We start from the raw sequence: 24038 nt of genomic DNA, 5'->3' as shown, positions 1-24038 counted from the left end.
TTTCTTTTTTTAAAAAAAAATTTATTTGAACAGATAAAAGGAAATTTCAGAGACCTAGAGAAAACAAAAGGATGTCTCTTTCCTAGACTGTAGGGGCAATCTTTATCTTTACAGGTTTCCGTTAACAGTGGAAAGTGCCATGTGTGCCTTGCAATCACAACACATCAATCTCTGGATTCTATATAGTTGCAAAAATAGACACTGTATCTTGTAGAGGACCTCATTACAAACATTTACAAGAAAAGGAGAGCAGCTGGAGAAATGAATTTTCAAATCCTGCATCTTAGACTAGATTTCTTTTCTGGGCTTCTCATTTCTGAGAAGGCTCAATAAAGAAAAAAACCAATCACTTTTCATTATAGACTCAGACAGCTGTGTGTCACTGAAATTACACACTGACAAGTGAATACAATGGTGCTGTTCATGAACAACAGGCTCATAGGACTTGTAAACTAAAAAGAAAAGAAAAGAAACAAAAACTGATAAATCACTCTGCAGAGGGGCCGTAATTTTTTCCCTTCATCCATTCAGTCTGGATTTTAAAGAATGTGTCCAAGTTTATGGCTAATATGGTGAACCATCTGTTTCTTCCTAGTGCCCATTCTACTCCTACCTTGGAAGAATACCAAATCTTATAGATCTGTATAGTTCTGCTGGAGATGAAGAGAATTTTTTTTTTCTAAAAGGTCTTTTTTTAAAATAGACGAAGCAGTAATCCTCTTCTCTGTAAGGCTTTCTCTCAAATCCACCAAGGTAAGAGAAAATGGATCTGAAGTTACAGGTCACTTAACGGATAGGCCTGTATGGAAAAGTCATGCCTGGTATAAATGTCTGTACAGGATGGGCTGGGAGTGCAGGGTGAGCTGGGTGTGCAGGGATGGCGGGGTGCGCAGCATGTGCAGGATAACCCAGTGGAGGAGTATGAATATGAGGATAAAATCCTGGTGGCAATGCAGTGTGGGTTGACTGCTGCACTGGACCTGAGATCACGAGCTGAAGCAGGCTGAAAAGGAAAACAGAAATATTAATTTGCTAATTCCATACTGTTTAAGAAGATGGAGAAGAGACAGGGTGTGGTTGATAACATATATTCCTTTAAAATCAAAGGGATATAGACGGTTAGTTGAGAATTTTCACACTTCACAAAGTTTTAGATATTGGAAACACTGTAAAACAACCAGGAACATGTGAGAGCCAGAGAATGCAACTTCATAATTACCCTAAGACTGTTTTACTCACCTCACATTAAGTCTACTGTGAATGATACTTGCGGGAGTCCATAAGACTTTTTCTACTTTCCCAATCTTTCCTGCTGACATTCTATACATCTTTCAGGGCCGACCTAAAGGCCACTTTCTCTGTGAAACCCTGCCTAAGACCTCCCAACTATAAATCTCTCCTTTAAATTATTTCATAGCACTAATGTACTTATTTGAACGATATTTACCTGAGTACATGTGTTCTTATCCCTGGGAGTCTGTAACTTCTTTGAAGACAAGAGGTCATGTATCTATATATATTTTCAGTTCACCCAATGCATGGTGGGTGCTTACTAAATAAATACTCCGTAGATGAAGAATGAATGATATAGCTCTGCTGTGTCCTACACCTCTATGGTGACTCAAACACTAAACTGTTCTCATGTTCTCTGAGAATAGCTAATGGTAAAACCATTCAATTATAGGTTCAATAACACCTTAGCTATCTGGCAATTTGGAATGGTCAAGAAAAGATCATTTTCTGGATAACTGAAGGTTAGAATTTTAGGTTGGTTTCATGAGTTATGCAGTGCTTTTTTTTATTAATTTATTTTGATTTATCAACAATCACTTCTATAAGCTTTTGAGTTTTAAATTTTTCTCCCCCTCCCTCCCCAAGATGGCACAGGCTATACATAAACATTCCCATTAAACATATTCTCACATTAGTCATGTTGTAAGGAAGAAGTAGAACCAACAGAAAGAACCACAAGAAAGAGGAAACAAAACAGAAGGAAAAAAAAAGATATACAGTGCTTTTTTAAGGTCACAAGCTTCTCCTTGGAAAAAAAAAATCCCCATTGTCCTGGGACTAGCTCTAAGCTCTAAGCTACAGAACACCAGTCTCTGAAGAATTTAAACTGAAGGTCAACCAAAGCACAATAAAGATGTTCATAACGGGTACAAGCAGGCTGCAACACATTGCCAAAGAAGTATGTAGGAGAAGTGGTATGAAGAATATCATGAGGAAAAAGAATAATTTAAAAAAAAAGAAAGATGGACTGGTCAGGTAATGAGTGCATAGGAACTGATGGACCACCCAGCATGATTCGTTAATATGATACACAAGGTCAAGAGCTGAAGAAGATGGAGTGAAGGGTCTGCCTTAAAGTTGGATAAGCCCCCTGTGAAGGATTTGCAGAAGAAATGGACAAGACTTGAAAAGGATGGGCAATGATCTGTATCACTGGAGTGAGTACTCTGGGCAGGTACGAACTGGTTAGGATTGACACTCTTGGAAGAAGTACTAATATCTCCAAGACCACAAATCCACTAAATTATCAAAGTACTCTTTTAAGTGCACTTTGGTTTATTTCAACCCGTCTTTAACACAAATGTTTCTAAAATGTATTATACATTTCCCTATAAATAGCACATTAACCATTTATAGATGACTTAATGTAATCAGAATGTACAATTATCATGCTATGCCAAAGTTATAAAGGAATATTGAACTATTCTGTACTAATCCAATACCATGTCCTAGAAGGTGTTTTCTTGATTAGAGCAACTTTTCCATAGGGTCATTTATGTATTTGTTATTAGAGATTGCATGAAGAATAAAAATTGCACGACTTCATGGGTAGTAGTAATGTGGCTGCCTTTCTCAAAAATTAATTAATGATATAAAATTTTAAGCGGCTTTCTCCTAAGGAATTTTCATCAACCTCAATTATATAATAGCCTGAAAATTCTTTAGCAGTGCCAATAACTTTTAATCTTTAGCCTCCTTGTAAGCTTCAACTCTTGTATTTAGCAAATTCTTTACCATTATATGTATTAGATATTCCTGAAAAAATGACACTAGTCTACAATTTTTTCCATGTCCTTAATTATAACAGAATTCCAGTTACATAGAACATTCAATTTCATTATAATACTGAAAATAAGAAAGTTAAAGTACTATATAGTACCTACACTATGGATCAATTTTCTCATGAAATCCCTTTTGACGTATTCTTTTCTGATTTAACACATTAGTCCTCCATATACTGAATCAATGAAATAAGAGAGGTGAGAAGATAGTCACTATTACCTGATGCTACCTGATGTTTCCTAGGATTATACTCTAATTGTCTAGCAAGATCTTTTCTATCCTCTGGCAAGCTTAAAGCTCTGGACATAGTTGTGCATAAACAAGGCAGGTTGAACCATAAAATGCCCCCGTGCAAAGCTTCTGTGCTAGCATACAGCTTGTCCCTACTTTTAAGTCACAATGGAGCTAGCTCATCAGTGAAGTAGCTTCACTACTTTAAGAAGAACAAGGGAGCAAAAGGAGACCGCTACCTGACGAGTAAAAATGACAACATCCTTAGCCATTAGGAAGGAAAGAGCAGCCCTGTGCAAAACTGTAAACTAGGCAAGTCTTTTTGGTGCCTTTCCAACTCTCTTTCCTGGTTTCTTCCCTGCCTTTTGAGGATCATACCTTCCAGCTTTATTTTTGACTATTCAAAGCCTCCCACAAAAGCGACTCATTCACGCCTCTTTCCTCGAATATCCCCATGTTCCAAAACTCTATTTGTTAGAAAAGCAATTTGACTACACCTAAGGAAATCATCAGAACTCATTTTAATTATGATCTAGTTCTCTCTTTCCAAACATGAAGAGAATCACAGGATTTTAGAGCTTGTTAGGAACATTCAGTCCAACTCCCTCACTTTAAGATGAAGACACAGGCCCCAAAAGGTTAGATGATCTGCCAGGCTACCCATATAATCAATTTTATGATGATGTTCTGTTATATACACAGAAGTTTTGATACTTTTATGCAAGGGACATCAAAACTCAACTGTTTGGACATGCTCCAGCTGATAGGTTTCTTTGTCTAGAATCCTTACCCTTTTCTCAAGCATCTGAACAGGGCTGACTCCAAAAGCTGGGGTTGCTCCATCCTGTAAGAACAGATCTGGTGGCAGGGGGTCAGGAATGGGGAACAGCTGACAACTGCTAGCTATCAAGTGCCAGAAGCTGACCCTTTGCCTTCTTCCTTCTCAAGTCAACACTTCCCAAAGAAATATTTAGTTCAGGTGCATGCAAGTAAAAATAAATGAGTAATATGCCTAATTAGCACATAACCATTCAAAACATTAAATGTGCCTCAACTTGATTTTTATAAGGTTAATTTGATTTCAATATTAACCCTAACTCTTTGTTAAGTGCCTGTGCAATTTATTCTGAAGGAAGACGGAAAAGAAGTGCTTATTGTACCCAGACTCTTCCTCTGAGCTTGATGGGCAGAGAAATGCGAGTCTGAGGAATGGGAAAATGTTCTGAGATTCTCTAAAGACAATGGACTCGGTCTTCATGATCATTTCCTCATCTAACATTAATTTCAAGTATAAAAATAAGAGAGAATAAGAAAAAACATTTTCATTTATGTCTACAATGTGGAACAGAGTAAGAGATATTAGCTAAAATCAGGAGTCCCAACTCCCACCATCTGTGTAACTTAGCCTCAGCCTCTTTGTCTGTCGAGGTATTTAGATGAATCTATGGTGTGCGGGCAGTCCCTTCATTAGCACAGACTGCAAACCCTTTCCCACTTCCCCCAATACCTTCTCATCTACTGCGAGTCTCTGCCAAATCTTTCCAAAAATTCCAAAGAGAATACAATTAACATGCTGCAGGCCTTCAGACTCTGTTAGTGTCTTTGGGATACCAAGGCAGCACTGGAATTGTTCATTTATTATCTCTCCTGACAAAAATGGACAATTCCTTTTCTCAGAGTCCTCAATCTCCTCGATGCCTTTCAGGCTACTTCTCACATGCGTGACAATCACTAACAATATGCTTCAGCCTCCTCATAGTTGGATTTGACCCTTTAAGTTGCCCATGAATCTAATTCTTCTGAGAACTTCTACAATTATACAGCATTAAGGGGCAAATACTGGTTTTAAAAAGATGCTTTTCAAGGGAAGACATATAAATTGATGCAAAGTGAAGTAAGCAGGAAAACAATGTACACAATGATGACAACAATGCAAAAAGACAAACGATGCAATTAGTCATGCTAACCAAGCCAGCCCAGAGAAGAGTTAAAGAAAGTTGGTTCATTTTACTCAGGGAGGGACGGGACCTGAGGCCATTACATGTGAGCTCCTTCTTCTGTCCTCTTCAGCTCAAAACCTCTTGACATCATCTCCTATTCTTTCCTCCTTTCCCCAAGCCTCTGACAAAGAGGTAGCCTTTCTCCTTGCCAAGGCCAATCCCTTCTGTGGATGCATTTGATCCCATCCCTCCCACCTTCTACAAAAGTTAAAATCTGGCTTCAGACACTTAATAACTGTGTGACCCTGGGCAAGTCACTTAACTTCTCTTTATCTGTTTTCTCAACTGTAAAACAGAGATAATAGCACTTACTTCCCAAGGTTATTTTGAGAACCAAAAAACGAGTTAACAGTTGTAAAACACTTAGCACAGTGCCTGTAATATAGCAGGTGCTTAACAAATGCTTCTTCCCTTCCTTAAAGCCCTATACAATTTGGCCGCAATCTATCTTTCCAGTCTTAGTAGATATTATTTCCTCTGCTATAATTTGTGATCCAGCCAAACGAGCTTTCCCTCTGTTCCTCATGCAATGATCCCATCTGCCATCCCTCTGCTTCTGCAATGGCATTACCTCATCCCTAGAATCCACTGCCTCCTTACCTCAGAGTTGCCCTCTTAAAGATGCAGCGGAGACACCATTTTCTTCATGATGCCTTTCTGATCTCCCCAACTGCTGGTGCCTTCCCTCCCAAACTATCCAATGTTTAACTATTTTGTATATAGCTATATTCATTAACTATATTTATGCTGCATTCTTGTACAAATTATCTCGCCCAAAAGAATGTAAGCTCGTTGCAAATAGGGATTGTTTCATTCTTTGTATCTGTATTCCCAGTGCCTGGCACATTGTAGGAACTTCAGAAATATTTTTTCACTGATTAATTTTTTGGGGGGAGGATATATTCAGAAATGAAAATAATAGAAAAAAAGGTACCAATAAAAATTATGGGCTTTTGTGTAACTGAACAGTTTGAGATTACTAGAAAACCTACACAATTTCCTATATATAATCCGCCTCTACCTCTTCTTACCTAACTTTAGTTCCAGTTCAGTCTCCATCCTTAGCTCAAGAATTATCTGTGTATGTGTGTGTGTGTGTGTGTGTGTGTGTGTGTGTATATTGTTCACATTAGACAAAAACAAGTGTTCACATTATTTACCGAAGGTCATAACCTTCATATGGCCAGAGCACCTAAATAATGTTTTCTCTGAATGTTTCTTGGTGAAAAGACCAGAGGGCACCCATTTTTCTAAGGATAGGAGAAGAGTGGAGAGAAAAAGGGAGAAGGATTTGCCAGACAGGAGTGCTCTCTGATCTTGAAACACTTTAAGAAAACATGATCTAGGTGCTCTAGCCAGAATGAAAACCGCAAATCTTTTGAACATTTATCCTGAGCTTTGATGTCTAATATGAACAACCTACTGTCACAAAATTTTTCTTTTCTTGCACTTCTCAAATCACACAGAGCTCATTTTCTCTTTCAGCAACAGCCTTTCTTATGCTTCTCCATGGTATCTTTTACTATGTAGTGCAGCAAATTCCATCTACTCAGCTGTCATCTACTGTGTCAACACCACAATTCAGGCTATGGAGAGTGTGCCTGAGCTTGTAAGCAGGGTCTCAGCCTGGTGCTAAAGCTCCCTCCTCACAGCTACCCTGCTGTATCTTCCTCCCCCACCCCCACTCCTCCCTCCTCAGCCTCTCTGATCCTCTCCCTGTGGTTACAGCTCTGGCACTATCCAACCCTCTCCATCTTTCTTCTTTCCCCTCAGCTTCCCTACTGTTTAAAGCCCCTAAGGGCTTGGCTTTCATAACCTTCAGTTAACGAGCCTTCTCCTTTCTTCCGGTCGGTGACCTGACTCATCACATCACATCTTTGTTATACTTTATGACTTAGGCTCTGTAGTGAGCCAACTCTCCCCAGCTTCTCTGTTGATATCCACGTTATCAGAGATGCCAGGTGACTAACTAGGTGCCAAATAAGCAAGGTTTCAGTGAACTATTAAAAATTCTAGCACCACAACATAGGCTTAGAACATAAAAAAATTTCTAATGACGTAAAACGGAACCACCAAACAGTACCTGCTAAAAATGAAGCGGCTGAATTAGATCTCCAAGGTCTCTTCCTGCTCTAAACCCTTTAATTTTACAGCTCTCATTCTGTCACAGTTATGTATTATGTTATATTGCTATTTAGCCATGTCCTTCCCATACAACTAAAGTGTAAGCTCTTGGAAGGACTTTCTTGGAGAGACCTCCAAAACCTATCTGGTGCTGATGGGGATAGACTAGATGGCTGCTGAAGTCCCTTCCAAATACTTGCTGAAGTGAACTGAATGGTAATAAGCACGTTAAAGGCGAGATGCATTGTGCACATTCAGATAATGTTAAGGACCCTTTCCCACTGTAATTCCATTGCCTTCATTTATAACTAGACAAGAAACGCAATCAAATAACAAATATTCAAAGAAATTGAGTTATAAAGAGAAAACTGAGCTATGCCTGTAGCCTTTTGGCTCAGCAGCTCCAAATACTGAAAATACAAATCCTAATATTAGAAATTAGAAGGATGTCCTCTATAACATATGGTCCCTAAATTCAAGAAGCTTAGCATCTAATTGGGAAGACAAATAATTATTCTATAACTATTTCATGTTAGTAAAAAACTACGTGGTCCCTAATAGAAATTTTTTAAAAATATTCTTCGCATGCAAAATATGGACACCAGCATACTCCATCTTCCTCCTCCTCCTCCTCTATTTGATGCAAGAATTTACAACCTATATTCCTGAACAGATAAGTGGTCAAAGGCTATTAACAAACAGTTTTCAGAAGAAGAAATGCAAATGATCAACAATTGTATGACAAAAATTCTCCAACTGAGTAATACTGTAATTACAAATTAAAAACAACTTTGAGGTTTTTACTCATGCCAATCAAATTGGCAAAGATGATTAAAAAAACATAAACAGTCAATACTGGAGGAGCCGTGGGAAGACACTAATATGCTATTGGCGAAGCTGTGAATTAGTGTCATCATTCTGAAAAACAATTTAAAACTATGCTACAAAAGTAATTAAGTTTTTGTAACCTGTGACCATATGATCTCAGTAGGGGCTAAAGTCCCCAAGGAAGTCAATGTCAGAAAGAAAGATACCATACATAACAAAATATTCACAGCAGCAGCCCACAGTAGCAAAAAAAAAAAAGAAAAAAAGTAGGTGTCCTTTGATTGAGAATACCCGATCAAATTGTGGCAAATGGGAGATGTACTGTTCCATAAGAAATTATTATGAATGTGAAAAACTCAGAGAAACATGAGAAAGCATAAATAAATGATGATGAATGATCAAAAATATAATCAAGCCATATAATATTTAACAAAGAACAGGCATAGTAACTATAATAACATAGGTGAAGGCAAAGTAACTCAGATGAACTGCAATGAGAAATCTTGGCTCTAGGGAAGAGATGACATAATATTCCTCCTGCCTCTAGGTAGACAGGTGGGGCAACCACAGCTGTGGAATGCAGCATACCCTATTCGACTGCATCAAGACAGTTTTACTTAATTACAGTAGTTACAAGACAGAGGAGAGAATGTTGGGAAATGATTATGATGTTAAAAAGCACAAAAAGAATAATGGAATAAAGTAAAAATTATGGCCTATAATTAAATGATCCGAAAATATCAGACAAAAGTTGTGAACATAGAGGAAAAAGCAAGAGAGCTACTGTAATGTGAAAAGAAAATGTTGCAATCAGACATGTAACAAAGTAATTGGACAATGTGGGGACTTAGCACAGAATCTAAAAAATGAATTTTTCAGAACCATCACCTAATCTTACTGACTGACACAGAAACAACCTACTTGATCTGTAACATCTTGGGAGAGGGAACAGGTGACTTTTTTCCCCTTGGTTCTAATTTAATCTTGTTAAAATAACCCACATAACTATGTTGTTCCAAGTTCTCTGACTTCATAACTGTCAAGGGATCATTTGACTATAACTTGATCTACAGACAAATACACTGGGTGGCATTATCATTTGGTCTTTGGCAACTAGAATTTGCATTAAGGCATTTTTTTGGCCTTGACAGGTATCAGCTAGTGCAGAAAAAGTAAAATGACCAGGATTTAAAAATATGTTCCCTCCAGCAACTATAGCTCTCACTGTAAATTAATAAGTTATATTTGTACCAATAATCTATCTCACATTAGTTTCATCATCTTAAATTAATCTGCCAGGACCTAATCTACCCTTTTAGCACGGGCAACCAAATTTTCAATTCAGCAAATCTGAGTGACCAGAAGCTGAATAGTGTACTGTGAGGTACAATGTTTGTTGACTGAAAAGGTCAGTAAGAATCACATTCTCAAAAATGCTTGAGAATATGAAAAGGCTAATTAGAATTCGACATGAGAAGGGATCTAATTTAAAATCAAACACCACATCCATAACAAAGGCCAAGTCCCAATTCAGACAAAAAAACACGCTGCTTAAAATGTTAAATGGAAACTTACTTGTTATGGGGCAGCCTGGAACACAAGGTTCTCAAGTCATCTAAAATTAAGAAGAGAAATAATTAGGGAAAAGACACCAGACAAAAAATAGGTTTGTACATGTTTTCTATAACGTTTTGGTCAACAGACTTTCTAAAAAATATTAGCCAATGGAATCAGCATATTATCAACAGTAATTACAGTTCCAGACTTCTATCAATTGTATTGGATGCAGAAGAAGAGATCTTTCTTTCCTTTCTGTAGAATTATAAAATCACAGAATGAAGGGCATTTTATTTTGGTTAATAGATTTGGTTAATTTGGTTAATGTCTTTTGAAACTAATACAAATAACTTTAGTTTAGCTTGTTGGCCAGATCTACAGGCATGAATCTTGATAGTGCAAAGGGATCATTTTCACAAATACGGTCTTGGCAAATCTACACAGAAAATAAAGATTATCCTCTTCTTATATGCACAGAGTCAATCCTTTCACATAATAATGCAGAAGTCACCAGTTCCAAGTATACATACACAGAAGAATCCTGGGCATAGAAGAGAATGTCAAAGGTGCTTTCTCAAGCTGCCCCATATACTCTCAGAGCCTTAAATGGGGACAGCAATATGTGTTGCTAGACCTGTATAGTACTGCTAGAGAATCCATAGGGATTCTCTTTGTTTATCTGACTGTGAGCTCAGGAGTACTAGAGATGTGAAATAGAGGAAGAAGCAATGAGACTTTTTCAAAAATGCTTGATGAGAATATGAAAAGCTAGCCTTTTGAAAGCAGAGTGGAAAATCAGGTCATTTATTTATAATGTACATTCTTCATTTATAAAACTTTACATGCAATAAAATTTTTCAAGAAAATTTTAAAAATCATATAGAAGTATAATAATCAAAACAAAAAACTAGAAGGCAAATGGTATTTCTCATATTATCGCTCTATCAGACAAACCAAAAAAATAAAAGGTTGAGTTCTCTCTCTTTCCCTAAAAGTTAATAATCTGAAACTCTATTAAGACTATGGCAGACAAGAGATCCACTGCTGTGGGTTGGGCAACTTGCCTTTGACTTTTCAAAGCACAACCCTGGGAGCTTTTGGCAAGAACCAATCAGTTCATCTTAATTAACAGGAAAGTATAAGGGGAAAGATTAAAACTGTAATGTAACCTAAATCCTAAACATATACTTCACAGGGTACAGAAGACTAAAAGCTAAAACTTGAATCATACTCAGAAGAAATCAGAAAGCCACAATAGGACTTTGTGATATTCACATTAACTGTGTAAGCTAGGGTAACTTTACACTAAAGGTTACAAAGATATGGATGGCTATAACATTAGAAGACATTACCCATTTTTTGAAAACAGTAACTCAGTCCAGCAGGATTTATGTAGTCATAAAACCACCACATTATGGACATTAGACATAAGCAAAGAGGTTATTTGCTCAAAAGAGTAAAAGTATTACAACAGCCTCCTTGCCTCAAGTTTCTTCCCTTTCCAATCCATTCTCCAGATACCTGCCAAAGTGATTTTTTGACCATGCTGCTCCTCTACTCAATAAACTAATAAATGTTTGCAGACTGGCTGACTGAATAAATTCCAGCAGCTCCCTGTAGGGTCAAATACAAACCAGTGCGGGGCTGAAAGTCCTTCACAACCAGCTCCAAGCCACTTTTCCAGTCTTATTATATATAGATTACTCCTCTCCACACAATTGTTTATTATGCACTAACAGTGCATTAATGTCACATTTTCCCCCACATCCCCTCCAACATTTGTTATTTTCATTTTCTATCCTATTAGTCAATCTAATAGATATGAGGTAGTACTTCAGAATTATTTTAATTTGCATTTCTCCAATCAATAGTGATTTACAGCATTTTTAATATGGCTATAGATAGCTTTGATTATTCATCTGAAAACTGTTCATATCTTTTTATCATTTATCAATTGAGGAATAACTCTTATTTTTATAAATTTGACTCTTTCATCATATAGAAAATACTATCTTTGAGTCTTTGTACAGTCACCCATGCCTAGAGGACATTTCCTTTTTATTTTTGCCTCTTAAAATACTCTATTCCCTTCAAAACTCAATTCAAGTACCAGTTTCAACATGAAGTCTTTTCTGACCCCCTCAAACGCTGCCCCCTTGTTTTTATCTTGTATATATTTATACATGTACCCCTAGTGCCTGGCACATAGTAATATAAAGAATAAATGCTTGATTAAGCCCTATGTAAATCAGAGCCTATATATTAGGCAAGGCATGAATTTGCATTGTCAATATGTGACAAAAAGGCAAAGTAGAATGCAGCATCATTTGATGAAACTGCAGCCCCAAACTACCTAAAAATCATACAGATGCTAAACCGAAGTGATGAGAAATAACCTTCTTGAAGGTTAGACCAAAGCATTCCTCATTTTCCCTTAATAAGATTAAAGTTGCCTGATAGATTTAAGCATGATGTTTTGAATATGATAAAATCTCTTAATATACATGTACAGCATTTAAAAATATTGATTTAATCACTGACTTTATTTTACATGTAAGGATTTAAGTGGGCAAAGGACATAGTTTTCAAAAGGTTTGCCCACTATAAATAACCACATTAAAGCATGCTCCAACTCAGTAACAGTAAAATGAATGCAAATTAAAACAACTGTTTCAATTAAGACCATGCAAACTGGCCAGGATAAAAAGACAGGGGAACACAATCAATGCTGAAGGGGCTGTGTAAAGATAGGCACACTGATGCACTGCTAATGGAACTGAGATGTTATCCTAACATCTCTGGATTTCAGTTTGGCATAATGCAAGAAAAATGACTACCTTTTGGCCTGGCAGTTCCACTACCAATCAAGCATTTATTAAATACCTGGCATTATGCTAGGCACTGAATATTCAAATACAAAAATGAAATAGTTCATATCCTCGTGAAGGGCACAGTCTATTGAGCGGACACAACACATACACATACTGTATGTTGATCTAAAAATACATAAAGTAATTTCAAGGGGAAAGTAATAATAGCCAAGGGGATCAGGAAAAGTCTCATGTAGAAGGTGGCACCTGAGCTGAACTGTGAGGGAATCTAGAGAATCTAGAATCTAAGAGGTGGAGATGAAGAGTTCATTCTAGGCAAAGGGAACCGCTTTTAAAAAGGCATGGAGACAAGAATAAATGGTAGGGATACATCCCAAGAAAGCCAAAGACAGAAAGGTCTATCCAGTATATACCAAAAAGAATAAAAGCATCACTCTTTGAAGTAGCAAAGAATAGGAAACAAAGCAGATAGCCGTCAACTGGAGAACAGCCAAAAAAATCACCCTTCACTGTTCTCTTTTTTCAAGCTGCTCTTTCCCCAAAATATAATTAATGTTAGTGGGAAGATTAATGTATAGCTCAGAGTGAAACTCAAGCAGTTTCCCTTCCATGTTCAGGGCTCTAGAAAAATTCTCCAAGTTCACACAAGTTCAAATTCTGCCTCAGGCCCTCATTTAGATATGTGACCTGGGTAACCTCTCTAAGTCTCAGTTTCCTCATCTGTAAGATGGGGATAATAATGGCACCAACCTGAAAGAGCTATGGTAAGGAACAAATGAGATAACAGATGTAGAGCACCCTGCAAACCTTCAAGTACAATATCAGCGTCAGCTATCATTAATACAAGTGGTGTGGTGTGTCGAGGTTCCAAACCCTTTCCTTCCAGGTGACAGGATCTCCCTGCTGATGAGTCTCCTGAGGAGGACGCCAAGAGTACCAGCTGCTCGCGTGTGTGACTTACATCAAGAAGATGGCAAGGAGTAGAATGGTAACAACCATTTTTATCCTTGCCATCTCTGGCACATGTACCTAGATTTTTAAACCCGACGTCATAATTTCCTTCTTTCAATTAAAAAAATTTTACCTCAATTAAGGACGTGTCTCAAACCCAACCATCTGCTGCCATAATAAGTAACATAGCTCCGACCAAACAGTTGACCAGCTGAAATCACCTACCTCTGGTGCACAGCAAGGCTCCAGATGCCATGGCCACCTGCAGAGCCTGAGCCAGGCGGTCAAGAGATAGCTCAATTTCTTTGGAGGCATTGAGTGGATTTAGTTCATCAGATAATCTATTAATCTCTTCAACCAGAGGAACCATGTGGTCAAACAGGACCAGCCCCAGCCGTCCATATAAATTCTTCTCTGTTAAATGCACCTGAAGCATCATTAGAACCTGCAGAACACTCAGATGCAGTTTTGAGTATAAAAGGTGAAAGTCCCTGTCAATTCCTGCTACGGATTCCTTGGCAATTTTATTGTTCATATGGCCATTTGGTAACGTGGTCTTCTTTTTTCTCTTGTAAGCAAGAGGTGCCTTCACACACCAGCGAATCAGTCCTGTGAGTGGGGTTAGCTCTAAAAATCCAATTGGGAGATTGGCTGCAATTGGGGTGTTTAGAAAGGTAATGAGAATCAAACGGGGATCCTCAAAGATCCAATTGACAATTACCTCAAGCAAGTCCAAAGGTGGAATCAGATCATCTGAAAAAGAAAAAAGGCCCATTAAGACATAAGAGGTGACATGGCAGTAGGAGGTTAAATCCAACCTTGATTATGGCTCAGGGTAAACTTGATTTAAGAGCTAGCTTTATTACAACTCCATGCCTAACTCTTAAGGAAGTCCTAATGGACTTCCAAAGCACAATGCCCCACACAGATTCAAGAAAGTGGGCATAAGCACAATTACGTTTTCATTCTGAGTATATCTAAGCGTATTGTAACATCTGTGGCACCCAGGGTGCTCAGTGTCAAAATAAAAGGCCACATGCCACAAACTGTAAAGGCTAAGCAAGAAGCAAACACCAAGGCTTGATCCCTAAGATCTATTCTGACCTGACTCGTGACCACAGCAGATCCTCCACACTTGCCTGAATCATTCACGCAGCAATGTAATGTCTATAAGTGTTCGTATCAGAGGACAGATGCTACTCTGAACCCTGAACCACTGGAAATTAAGAGACCACATAATACCATTAGAAGATGCTCAACTGTCCGAGTTATTGGGTATGCACACCTACAGGTATCCTCACACCTGTATAGTTAACAGCACAAAAGTATTTGTGGATTTGTACACCCACATAGGTATAGGTATATAAATCTGTAAAACTCTAGGTCTGTTGACCTATCTCAGTGACATTAAACATTTTTATCCTGTATATGTTTGTCATAAAACTCTGGTCAATATCCTTCTACAAGGCAGCCAAATATTTCTATTAAAAGTATCTTTAATTGTCTGACAGCAAAATCCAAAGAAATAGTAATCACTGATTTGAAAGCAATCTTTAAGCTAAGTTGCATACTACACAGTAAAAATGAAAGGGTGACACAAGACTGACAAAGTAACTTAAGAAAAAATGATGTACTGTGTTTATCACTTATGATATACAACACACCCCAATTTTAAGGTAAAAATGAAGATTATTTTGTGCCTCAAAGTTTCTTCCTTATGAGTTATAACTGTGGCAGTAGTAGTTCTAAGTCTCCGAAGATTTAATAAGGATAAAGCAAAAATTATGAACTGTGTGTTTAATTAAAACTGCTTGCTAAAAGTAAATGAAACAACCAATTGTTGACACCTATTCACTAATCAAGTGGAAGGCTGGGGAAGGGAGGGTTTAGTTATTATGTCTAACCTGTTTTAGATGCAAAGTAGTTGTGATAAAAGCAGATTATGCAAAGATAGCATTTATTTGTTTATTCAATTTTTTTTACAAAAACTTATTAGAGAAAATTAAAGTGGTTAATAAAACAGCAAAAGAAAAAGCTGGATGAAACAAAAATATGTCTAAAATGAAATCAGGTGATAGGATAAAGCTACTATATCTTGCTAATATTCATTCCTGCAGAATAAACAGTCACATTTTTGTGGTTTCAATGAATTACTTTTAAGGTTAGGACTGACTAAGATGCTATTTGTTAGTCACTGTGATGTCTGTAGTCACAAGTTGTCATTTAAACATGAGGACAGACAGATGGTACTTTCCCAATGGAATGTTTCTTTTTCCAAGCTTCAACCAAACGCTATACAAATGGATTTTTAAGGGCCTCCACTACATCTTATTATGAAATTCTCATCTCTAAGGAAAGAAGACACCAGACAGAAAACCATATTCTCAACACAGGCATAGCCATGCTTCTTCCCTTTTCCTAAGGCCGGTCAGGTTTAAAAAGAATTCAAAATACAATTTATATAATTTAAAATACAATGAATACCTTTTCAAGTCATCCCATTACATTGTACATTTTGAATCTGCTAGAAAAGGGTCAAATGAAGACAAGGATCAAGTTCCATCAGAAATGGGATTTAGGGCCCACTCTTACCAACTAAGTCCAATTTGAATTATCTACCTTCAGTTTATTACCTAAAAGACACATATGCATATATTGGAGATGGCACCTGAAAGATGAGAGAAAATTCTACCCACCCAAGTCACCACACAAGTATGTGAATTCTATTCAATACCAGACAATGTATGTAAACAAAACAAGACAAAATGAAAAAGAGAGAAGGCAAAATATTGTGTGAGTACTAAACATAGATGCATACTTGGGCATTATCAAAGAAAAGAGAACTTGGAAGATATAAGTAGTTACTGTTCATTTTTTCCCAGAAAGTTTATAATTAAAAAGAGAAAACTGAAACCTTCTTAGGAAAATAATTTTATACTTAATGAGTTACCTGAGGAAAGGTCATAGAGTGCAGTCACAGCTGTAATAAACTGGCAGCAGAAGCGAGGGCTGGCACTGAATATCTGTTTCAATGTCTGAATGGATCCTGGCACCAAACTACAGTAGTCATCAACTAAGGCCTTTGCTAACCTCACACAGTAGCCCGCAGGTGTGCGCTGAAAAAAATTTATAAGACACATCACAAGCACTTTGCAACAACACATAATTAGTTTTTCACAGTGCTTCCCCCATACAGTAAGAAAGAAAGGATTGAAGCATTCTTGACATAGTTCTTTTCAAGGATTCCTTAGAAATAGAGATGGGTTGGCAGGGAATGATATAAAATTTAAATAAGGAAAGGTCATAGAGGTATTTCAATACCTCAAAGAGCTATGATTTTTAGGTAGGATGTGAGTATTTTCTCTACCAACAGATCATAAACCTACTGCAGTTTAGTAGATAGCCTTTGAGAGCTGCTGTAGCAGAAAAATTCACTATCCTAAAGCCAATTTGGTGATGAGTCCTTGATAAACATAGGTGTGTTAGCTCTTGGGCAAAAAGCATTTCCAATCTTTACTGGTTGTCTAACTTGACTTAATATGAGAATATAAATCTTCATTATTTTGAAGCTTTGCCAGGAACCTAGGTGAGAAACACCTGATAGGAATTAACCTAGAGTTGCCCACCACAATACAGTGATGTGTCAAACAAGAAATGGAATTTTACAGGAGTTTAAGGAATATCAGATTTTTAAACTTTTAACCACTGGTTCTCAAACTTTTTCAATCTGTCATCCCCCTGGAAATCTGGAAGGTTTCTGTAATATCCCTATGCCTTACATTTCTAAGCTAAAAAGAAAAAAATCAAACAACCAAACAAAAAAACCCCCCAAACTCCAATTTAATCCTCTATAAACTGATACTAATACTAAATAGCAAGTCAGAACCATCTAACTTCAGCCTCCCATCTGGCATTGCAGTAGACTTTAAAGGAGGGAGGACAGAAGGCACTAATTCATATGTATTACAGTGTGCTCTACAGTATGCTCCTGGCAACACCAAACAGTCATTTACAACTGAAGCTTAGTTTGAACCTCATCTTGAGTAATACTGGTTTAAATTAGTCATTTGGAATTACTTTCCTGACTATCTCCTGAACCTCAGGGTCAAAGACACAGTCCCAAAATGCTTTAAGTCTCAGTGAGTGATCACACATGTATACAAAGATAAATTGACAAGCATAAGACTTCTTGTCAATATGATGCTGAATTTTTATCTCACTGAGTTGTAAGAACAGAAACAACAAAAAAAACTTTCTAAGTTTAACAATATTTCAATACTTAGATCCTTCAATAGATACATGATCTTACTGATGCAAGTATTCTTTCCATTGGTGCAGATCGAAACTCGTCTATATTTTCTTTTCTTGTACAGTTTGTGTCCATGTTCCTGAATAATCTACCCAGCCCACTGGAGACATTCTTTTTTTAAAAATATATATATTTTATGGGTACTAGGCCAACATCCTTTTCTCTCATGCTCAATGTCATTAGCCCAACACCTCTTCCAATCATATATTTTCCAAATGGTTATCTCCTACCTCAATTCATTTGTAGCATGCCATACATCAAATTTACCAACCATACTAAAAATGTAAAAGAGATTGCAAAAGACATGCTTAATAGACCAAACTATTTTTCAGAACTTCAGAATAAAGTAGGATATTAAAGACATTTGCTATGTATTAGTTTGTTTACAGCCTACTTGAATTACCATATACGCTTGAAAGACATTCCAATTCACACTAACAAGCCCTGTCTTTCTCTCACCATCCTATTTAATCCAAACTAGGAACTTTCTTCTTACCTTATAAAATTTAATGAGATAGTCTGATTAGCCAACTGTTTTGGTTTTACAGAATGATCATATATAGGGGTTACTAATTTTTAAGAAATTAGAATTTTTTTAAATGTATCTGAACATTCTTTATTTTTTCTTTAATTACTTATAAATACTCTGAAAGGATTTCACATATGACAGACAATACAACAGTTATATTATCAGTGCTGGGGAAGGTGATTCAATGTAAAATAACACTTCCCATGCTTACTAGTGCAGCTTTTTTGGGGGGTAAAGTATAAAGGTACTAAAATCTGTTCAAAAATTGCTAAAATTTAATATAACATATTTGTGTACTTAAAAAATTCTACCCAGAGAGTTGCAAGGTATTTTCAAAATTCTCTATCATATCCAATTGAAGAGAAAAATAATCCCTACTTTTAAAATTTAGCTATTTTTAATTTTCCATTATCATGCAAAACCACACTATGTAACAGAAAATAGGTAATGTCTATTTAACTCTGTCAGACTTTTTTCTGGTCCACACCTATGATTTCATCATTAAAGGGTCTTCCCAAGGAGGAAATTCCCTTTAATCACTTATCCTTGCAGTGTCCCAGGCAACTCCTTAAGACTACCAGACTCTACAATGATTAATATGTTATATAAAAATATAGTACATAATTAATACTATTAGTGATCTCTAAGACTACCAGAATTAATTCTCCACTGATGTCTTACTTATAGTATAGAAGAGATCCAAGGTTATTGAATCCTTTGCCAAGGGATCATAAACTCTGGAAGGGCCTAATAAACTAGAAAACTTCGAATCTGGCTTTCCAGGAACTGGGAAATTCCTTATGTGTCTGTCCTCAGAGGACCGTTTGAGCAGTGTTTGGATAAGCTTATTACCAGAAGTTTAGCCACCAGGTGGTGGTATTTTCTTTGGTCATAGATGCTACCAAAGGGCTAGCTGAAGGGAATGCCACCTGTATCAATACAGGGAATGTCCACACAAATGAAATCAGGGTATTCATGATTCAAATGTAGTAGTTAATATAAATGGTAGCAAAGAAAACAAAACTCATTAAATCCCCTGTGACCTAGTAAGAAGTTTCCTTACAGTTATCATTTGAAGCATGCTTTTTTTTTTTAAAAAAGAAATTTTACCTGTAGCCAGGATGCAGCACATTCTAACACAGGAATCCGACACACAGCCACTGCCATTGAGACCAACTTTCCCAGTAAGACCATCCGGCTATCATCTGCTTTGTTCCCTTGAGGACTGAAAAGGGATGAGAAAATAATCTGACGCACAGAATCCTTGGCTTGCTCCTGGAAATAATTGCACATGATTTCAAGAAGTTGAAGCTCCTGAAGTGAATTCAGCCTCTGTGAAATAAAATGAGGAAAACTAATAAAATTTGCTATTTCTACATTAGTTAATTAGCACATCAAGAAATTAGCATTTTGTTATCAGACACTTCTACCCTTCCTTATAAAATCCCACTTACAACTACTGGTTACTGTTTGATTTCTGATTATTCTCAAAGACTCCAATGCTATAGGCCTTGAAAATCAAGGTCAGTGTTTGTGGTCTACAGTTGGGCTGAGGTGTAGTCTATCCCTTTAATACAAAATTAAGTATAGATATCAAACAGCCCTTGTCTTTCTTCTGTAGATATTCTATATATATTTACAAATATGCGTGTCGCCCTCCCAATTTAAATGTAAGCTCCTTGGGGAGAGAGACTCTTCCTTTTGTCTTTACATTCCCAAACACGTGGCATAATGTCTGGCACATGCAACAGGTGCTTAATAAATGGTTACTGGCTGACTGATGGACTGCATATATATATAACATATATATATATATATATATAGCTAATATTGCATGTGTGTGTGTGTGTGTGTGTGTGTGTGTGTGTGTACGTGCACATAAAACTAAGACTACTCTTTGTCTCTGCTATTTTTTAAAGCAAGGTGATTGGTAGTCAATTATCTCCAGAAATTCAAGGGGAAATCAAACAGCCATGAGCTACTGCATATAGTAAGCCCCCCACTAGACAGGGACTGTCTTTTGACTTTTTTGTATCCCCAGTGCTTAACACAGTGCCTGGTACTTATTAGGTGCTTAATAAATGTTTATTGACTGATTAGCAAATGTTAGTAATATTATACTAGACTACTAGTCAATAATCAAATCCTTCAAAGGACCATGACTTTCAAGAGGAAAAGAATTTTCCTTTCCAAAAAAAAAAAAAGAAAGGAATTTTCATTTTTAGGCCTATTTTTTACAATTTTTTGCTAGGAATGCATTGTTGCATCAGTTGCCTTTTATAATATTAGATTCATTAAAACAGCATTTAAGCTGCAAATGGACAAAAATATGATATATATATATTACATGGCATAAGGACAGAGGCCTAGAGAACAAAAAAATTATGTGTAATTTAAAGATGCACTAAATTATGCCAACATTTACAAAAGTCAGGGTTTTAATATGACTACACAAGTGATCTCCATTTATCCTTCTTTTGAATCCTAATTACATACCTTAGGTTGGGAATTGCGCTCCTTGGGAACCTGAAATACGAATTCTTCCAACAGTTCAATGGGACCTTTGTCCACAATAGGAAGAGGTGCATTTTGGAGCTGACTGCTAAAATAAATGTCCAAATGATATAACACTTCCTTAGCAGCACTTAACGCATCTCGGCGGATCAAGGAATGGCGAATGTCACTCATTGTGGTCCTGTGAGGAGACAAAAACAAGGAATGGTTTATTCCCCTCCCAAATTACAGCAGGTATTTATCCTTACTTACGTGTTCAGTGCTATTATTGGTAAGCACTCTACTTCTAATGGTAAGGCCCAGAGTGCATTTTTAAACCTTTTATTTCTAATAAAAATGGCTTTTCTCCCCTGCTTTAAAATTGCTTACTAAAACCCAACTAACAGCATTTTGGGAGCCCAAACGTCCAGTCTTTAAGGCTTTCTTTAGCACACTTGAAACAACAGTGCTCAAGTCCTGAATGTAAACCAGCAACAGGGTGATATGTAAACAGCACAACCCTGCCAGTCAGAAATCTTAGGTTCTAGTTCCGGCTGCATATCCCATCACACAACTTTGAGCAACGGATTTAATCTCTCAACAATTCAGTTTCTTCATCTACAAAAATGAAGGTGCTGGGCAAAATAATCCACTAAGGTATGCTATGGCTCTGAAGTTGAATGTCCCGGGACTTAAAGGAAGGACCACAGGCTTGTGTGACCTTCTCTGTCACCTCTTGGGCATTTTGTTAAAAGGTTATATACCTCATTCTACCTTCTCTTATCTCACTAAACTGTAAGATTTTTATTCTGATCCAGCAACTGTTGTATTATTAAAGTGACCTAATACAGATTCCCTACCAATCCATCAGGGAAACAAGACAAACCAAGACATAACTTAATTAAACCAAGGCTTACTAAACACCTATGATGGAGAAGGCCTCCACTAAAGTTCTCCTGATCTGCATCCCGGGGCATGGGACTTGAGTCCTCCAAAGTGATGCCAGTGGCTGGCACACTTAAAGGCTTAGAGTGCGGGTCCCCAGCTGAGGACCACCCACTCGGGCTATCTGAAAGAGCATCATCAGGGGGCTGGTCACCTGCCTGGAAGAGGCTCATCCCCAAAGAACTGTCCTCCTGTTTGGAAGTCTCATCACCGGCGGATTTTTACACCCTGGGATGAATTACTCTGACCACAGAAGCTCCTGAAGCCCAGCAGCCGGGGGAGTACGGCCCGGGAGAGGAGGCTTGAGTCAAGCCCGCCTCGGGGCTCTGTATCAGGGGCATGGAGCAGAAAAGCGTGCAGCCCCTCTAAAGGCGCCACTTCTGATACGGGCTGAAGACTATTCTAGTAACACCTCACTCTTCTTGAACCTGCACGAGCCTGCTGCTTGGGCGGTGCAGGTTTATGCAGGACCTCCCGTCTTCCCACTTCTGCAGAGGAGGAAACTGAGGCTCAGAGGGGTGAAGCGGCTGGCCCCGGGTCCCGCGGCTCGGCGCGGGGATGCATGGGCTGCATGCACCCTGCAGGAACCCCGGCCGGTCAGGGCTGCGGACCCGAGGCCGGCGCCCTTTCCCGCTGCACCGCCGCTCCTCGTCATCCAGGGGTAGACGCGAGCATCCGGTCAGCGGGATTCCACCCCGAGGTCCGCAAGCAGGAACCTGGGAACCGAGAGGGCTCCCTACAGGGGCCGCCCGGCCTCATCCGCGGGTCTGCACAATAGGAAGCTGCGCCGCAGGCTGGGGCCGCGGGCTCGCGTGCGGACCCGGAGCTGGGACTTCGGCCCGCCGAGCGGAGGCCGCCGAGGGGCCGGGGGGGGCTCCGTCACGGTCTCCCCGGCGCCTCCGTCTCCCTCCCCGCCCGGTCCGCTCAGCCCAGGCTCCGGCGCCCGCCACGAGAGACCTGCCGGCCTACCTTCTCCTGACCCGGTTCAGCGGCACATCGCCACCTCGGGCCGGGAGTCTGAGGCTCGGGGAACAGGCGGACGACGCTGCGAAGGAGCAGCCGGGAGGCCCCGACGCGGCGGGACGGACGGCCGAGCACGGAGGCGAAGTGACGGTGGCCCTACGAGGCCAAAAGCAGACCCGGGTGCGGCCATCGAGCTTCGGCGCCACCTAGCGGCGGTCCGAAGCGCTTAGATCGACAGGGCCCCGAGGCCGAGGTGGGCCGCGGACAAGCTGAGGGGCCTGGGAAGCCGGGAAGGAGACAAAGCTTCCTCCAGTCCCGCGAGTCCCACACGTCCACTCACCCTCTCTTAGGCACTGCCGCAGCGGACGCCGACTTCCGGTCCGGCTCATCAATGAGTCCCCGAAGGGCCGGTGCTAGCACTTTGGGTCCCGTGGCAGCCCCGGCCTCGGCCTCTCCCCGCTTGGGCGCGGAGCCCTTTCCCCAGGCCCCGCCCGAGCCCTGTTGGCCCCAAGCCACCCACCCTGTTCTTGGGCCCACTCACACCCCCGGCTGACCTAGCTTAGAGACTCCCTTCGACCCCCAGGGCGACCTTGGGCAGTCCCCTTAACCTTGCTGGTCCTCAGTTTCCTTATCTGTAAAAATGAGGAAATCGCCCGCTTCTTTCCAGGCTCAGCTCATCCCCCACTCTCTGTGGGAGGCCTTTCAAAGTGCCCCACCCCTCTGCCTTCCCTCCAACTACTCCGGGTATATATTCCCTTTAGAATGTAAGTTCCTTGAGGGCAGGCCCTGCTTTTGACTTCTGTAAAACTATGTCCAGGACTTAGCACAGTGCCTGACTCATAGTGATTGAGTCGGCAAACAGAAAATGACTGCTGTATGCCAAGCACTGGGCTGTTCTTTAAGCATACAAACAAAAGGGGAACATGTGACTGCTCTCAGGTGGTTTACATGGCAGGAGGGGCAGGCTTACACATATAAAATAAATATTAGGTAATTTTGCTGGGAAAGGTGCAAGTGAGGAGAAAGCAAAAGCAAGGAGAGTTCTACTCTTTGTAACCCCATTTTGGAGTATTCTTGGCAAAGACATTAGAGTGGTTTGCCATTTCTTTCTCCAGTTCATTTCAAAGATGAGGAAACTGAGGCAAACCAGGTGAAGTGACTCCCCCAAGGTCACATAGCTAAAATGTGTCTGAGGCCAGATT

At 39.2% G+C, this 24038-nt stretch overlaps 1 protein-coding gene across 2 annotated transcripts; it reads right to left on the bottom strand.

Annotated features, from left to right (window-relative positions):
* INTS15 (integrator complex subunit 15) lies at positions 1–23480 on the bottom strand. 2 transcript variants are annotated; one of them, XM_020995571.2, is made up of 7 exons: positions 23177–23480; positions 20932–21130; positions 19546–19767; positions 16548–16713; positions 13823–14350; positions 9834–9873; positions 1–1003 (listed from the first exon to the last, which is right to left on the bottom strand). In XM_020995571.2, the coding sequence occupies exons 2-7, from the start codon at positions 21121–21123 to the stop codon at positions 787–789; spliced, it is 1365 nt and encodes a 454-aa protein (XP_020851230.1). In that variant the 5' UTR covers positions 21124–21130; positions 23177–23480; the 3' UTR covers positions 1–786. The 2 variants fall into 2 exon arrangements, with proteins under 2 accessions (XP_020851230.1, XP_020851229.1); XM_020995570.2 differs by lacking the exon at positions 23177–23480 and adding an exon at positions 22843–22926.
* Positions 23481–24038: the final 558 nt, after the last annotated feature.

This window comes from Phascolarctos cinereus, unplaced genomic scaffold (assembly GCF_003287225.1).
Source record: "Phascolarctos cinereus isolate Bilbo 61053 unplaced genomic scaffold, phaCin_HiC Scaffold_4;HRSCAF=312, whole genome shotgun sequence".
NCBI classification, from domain to species: domain Eukaryota; kingdom Metazoa; phylum Chordata; class Mammalia; order Diprotodontia; family Phascolarctidae; genus Phascolarctos; species Phascolarctos cinereus.
The sequence above is the reverse complement of the archived record's forward strand: the minus strand, read 5'-3'. Positions and strand labels throughout refer to the sequence as shown.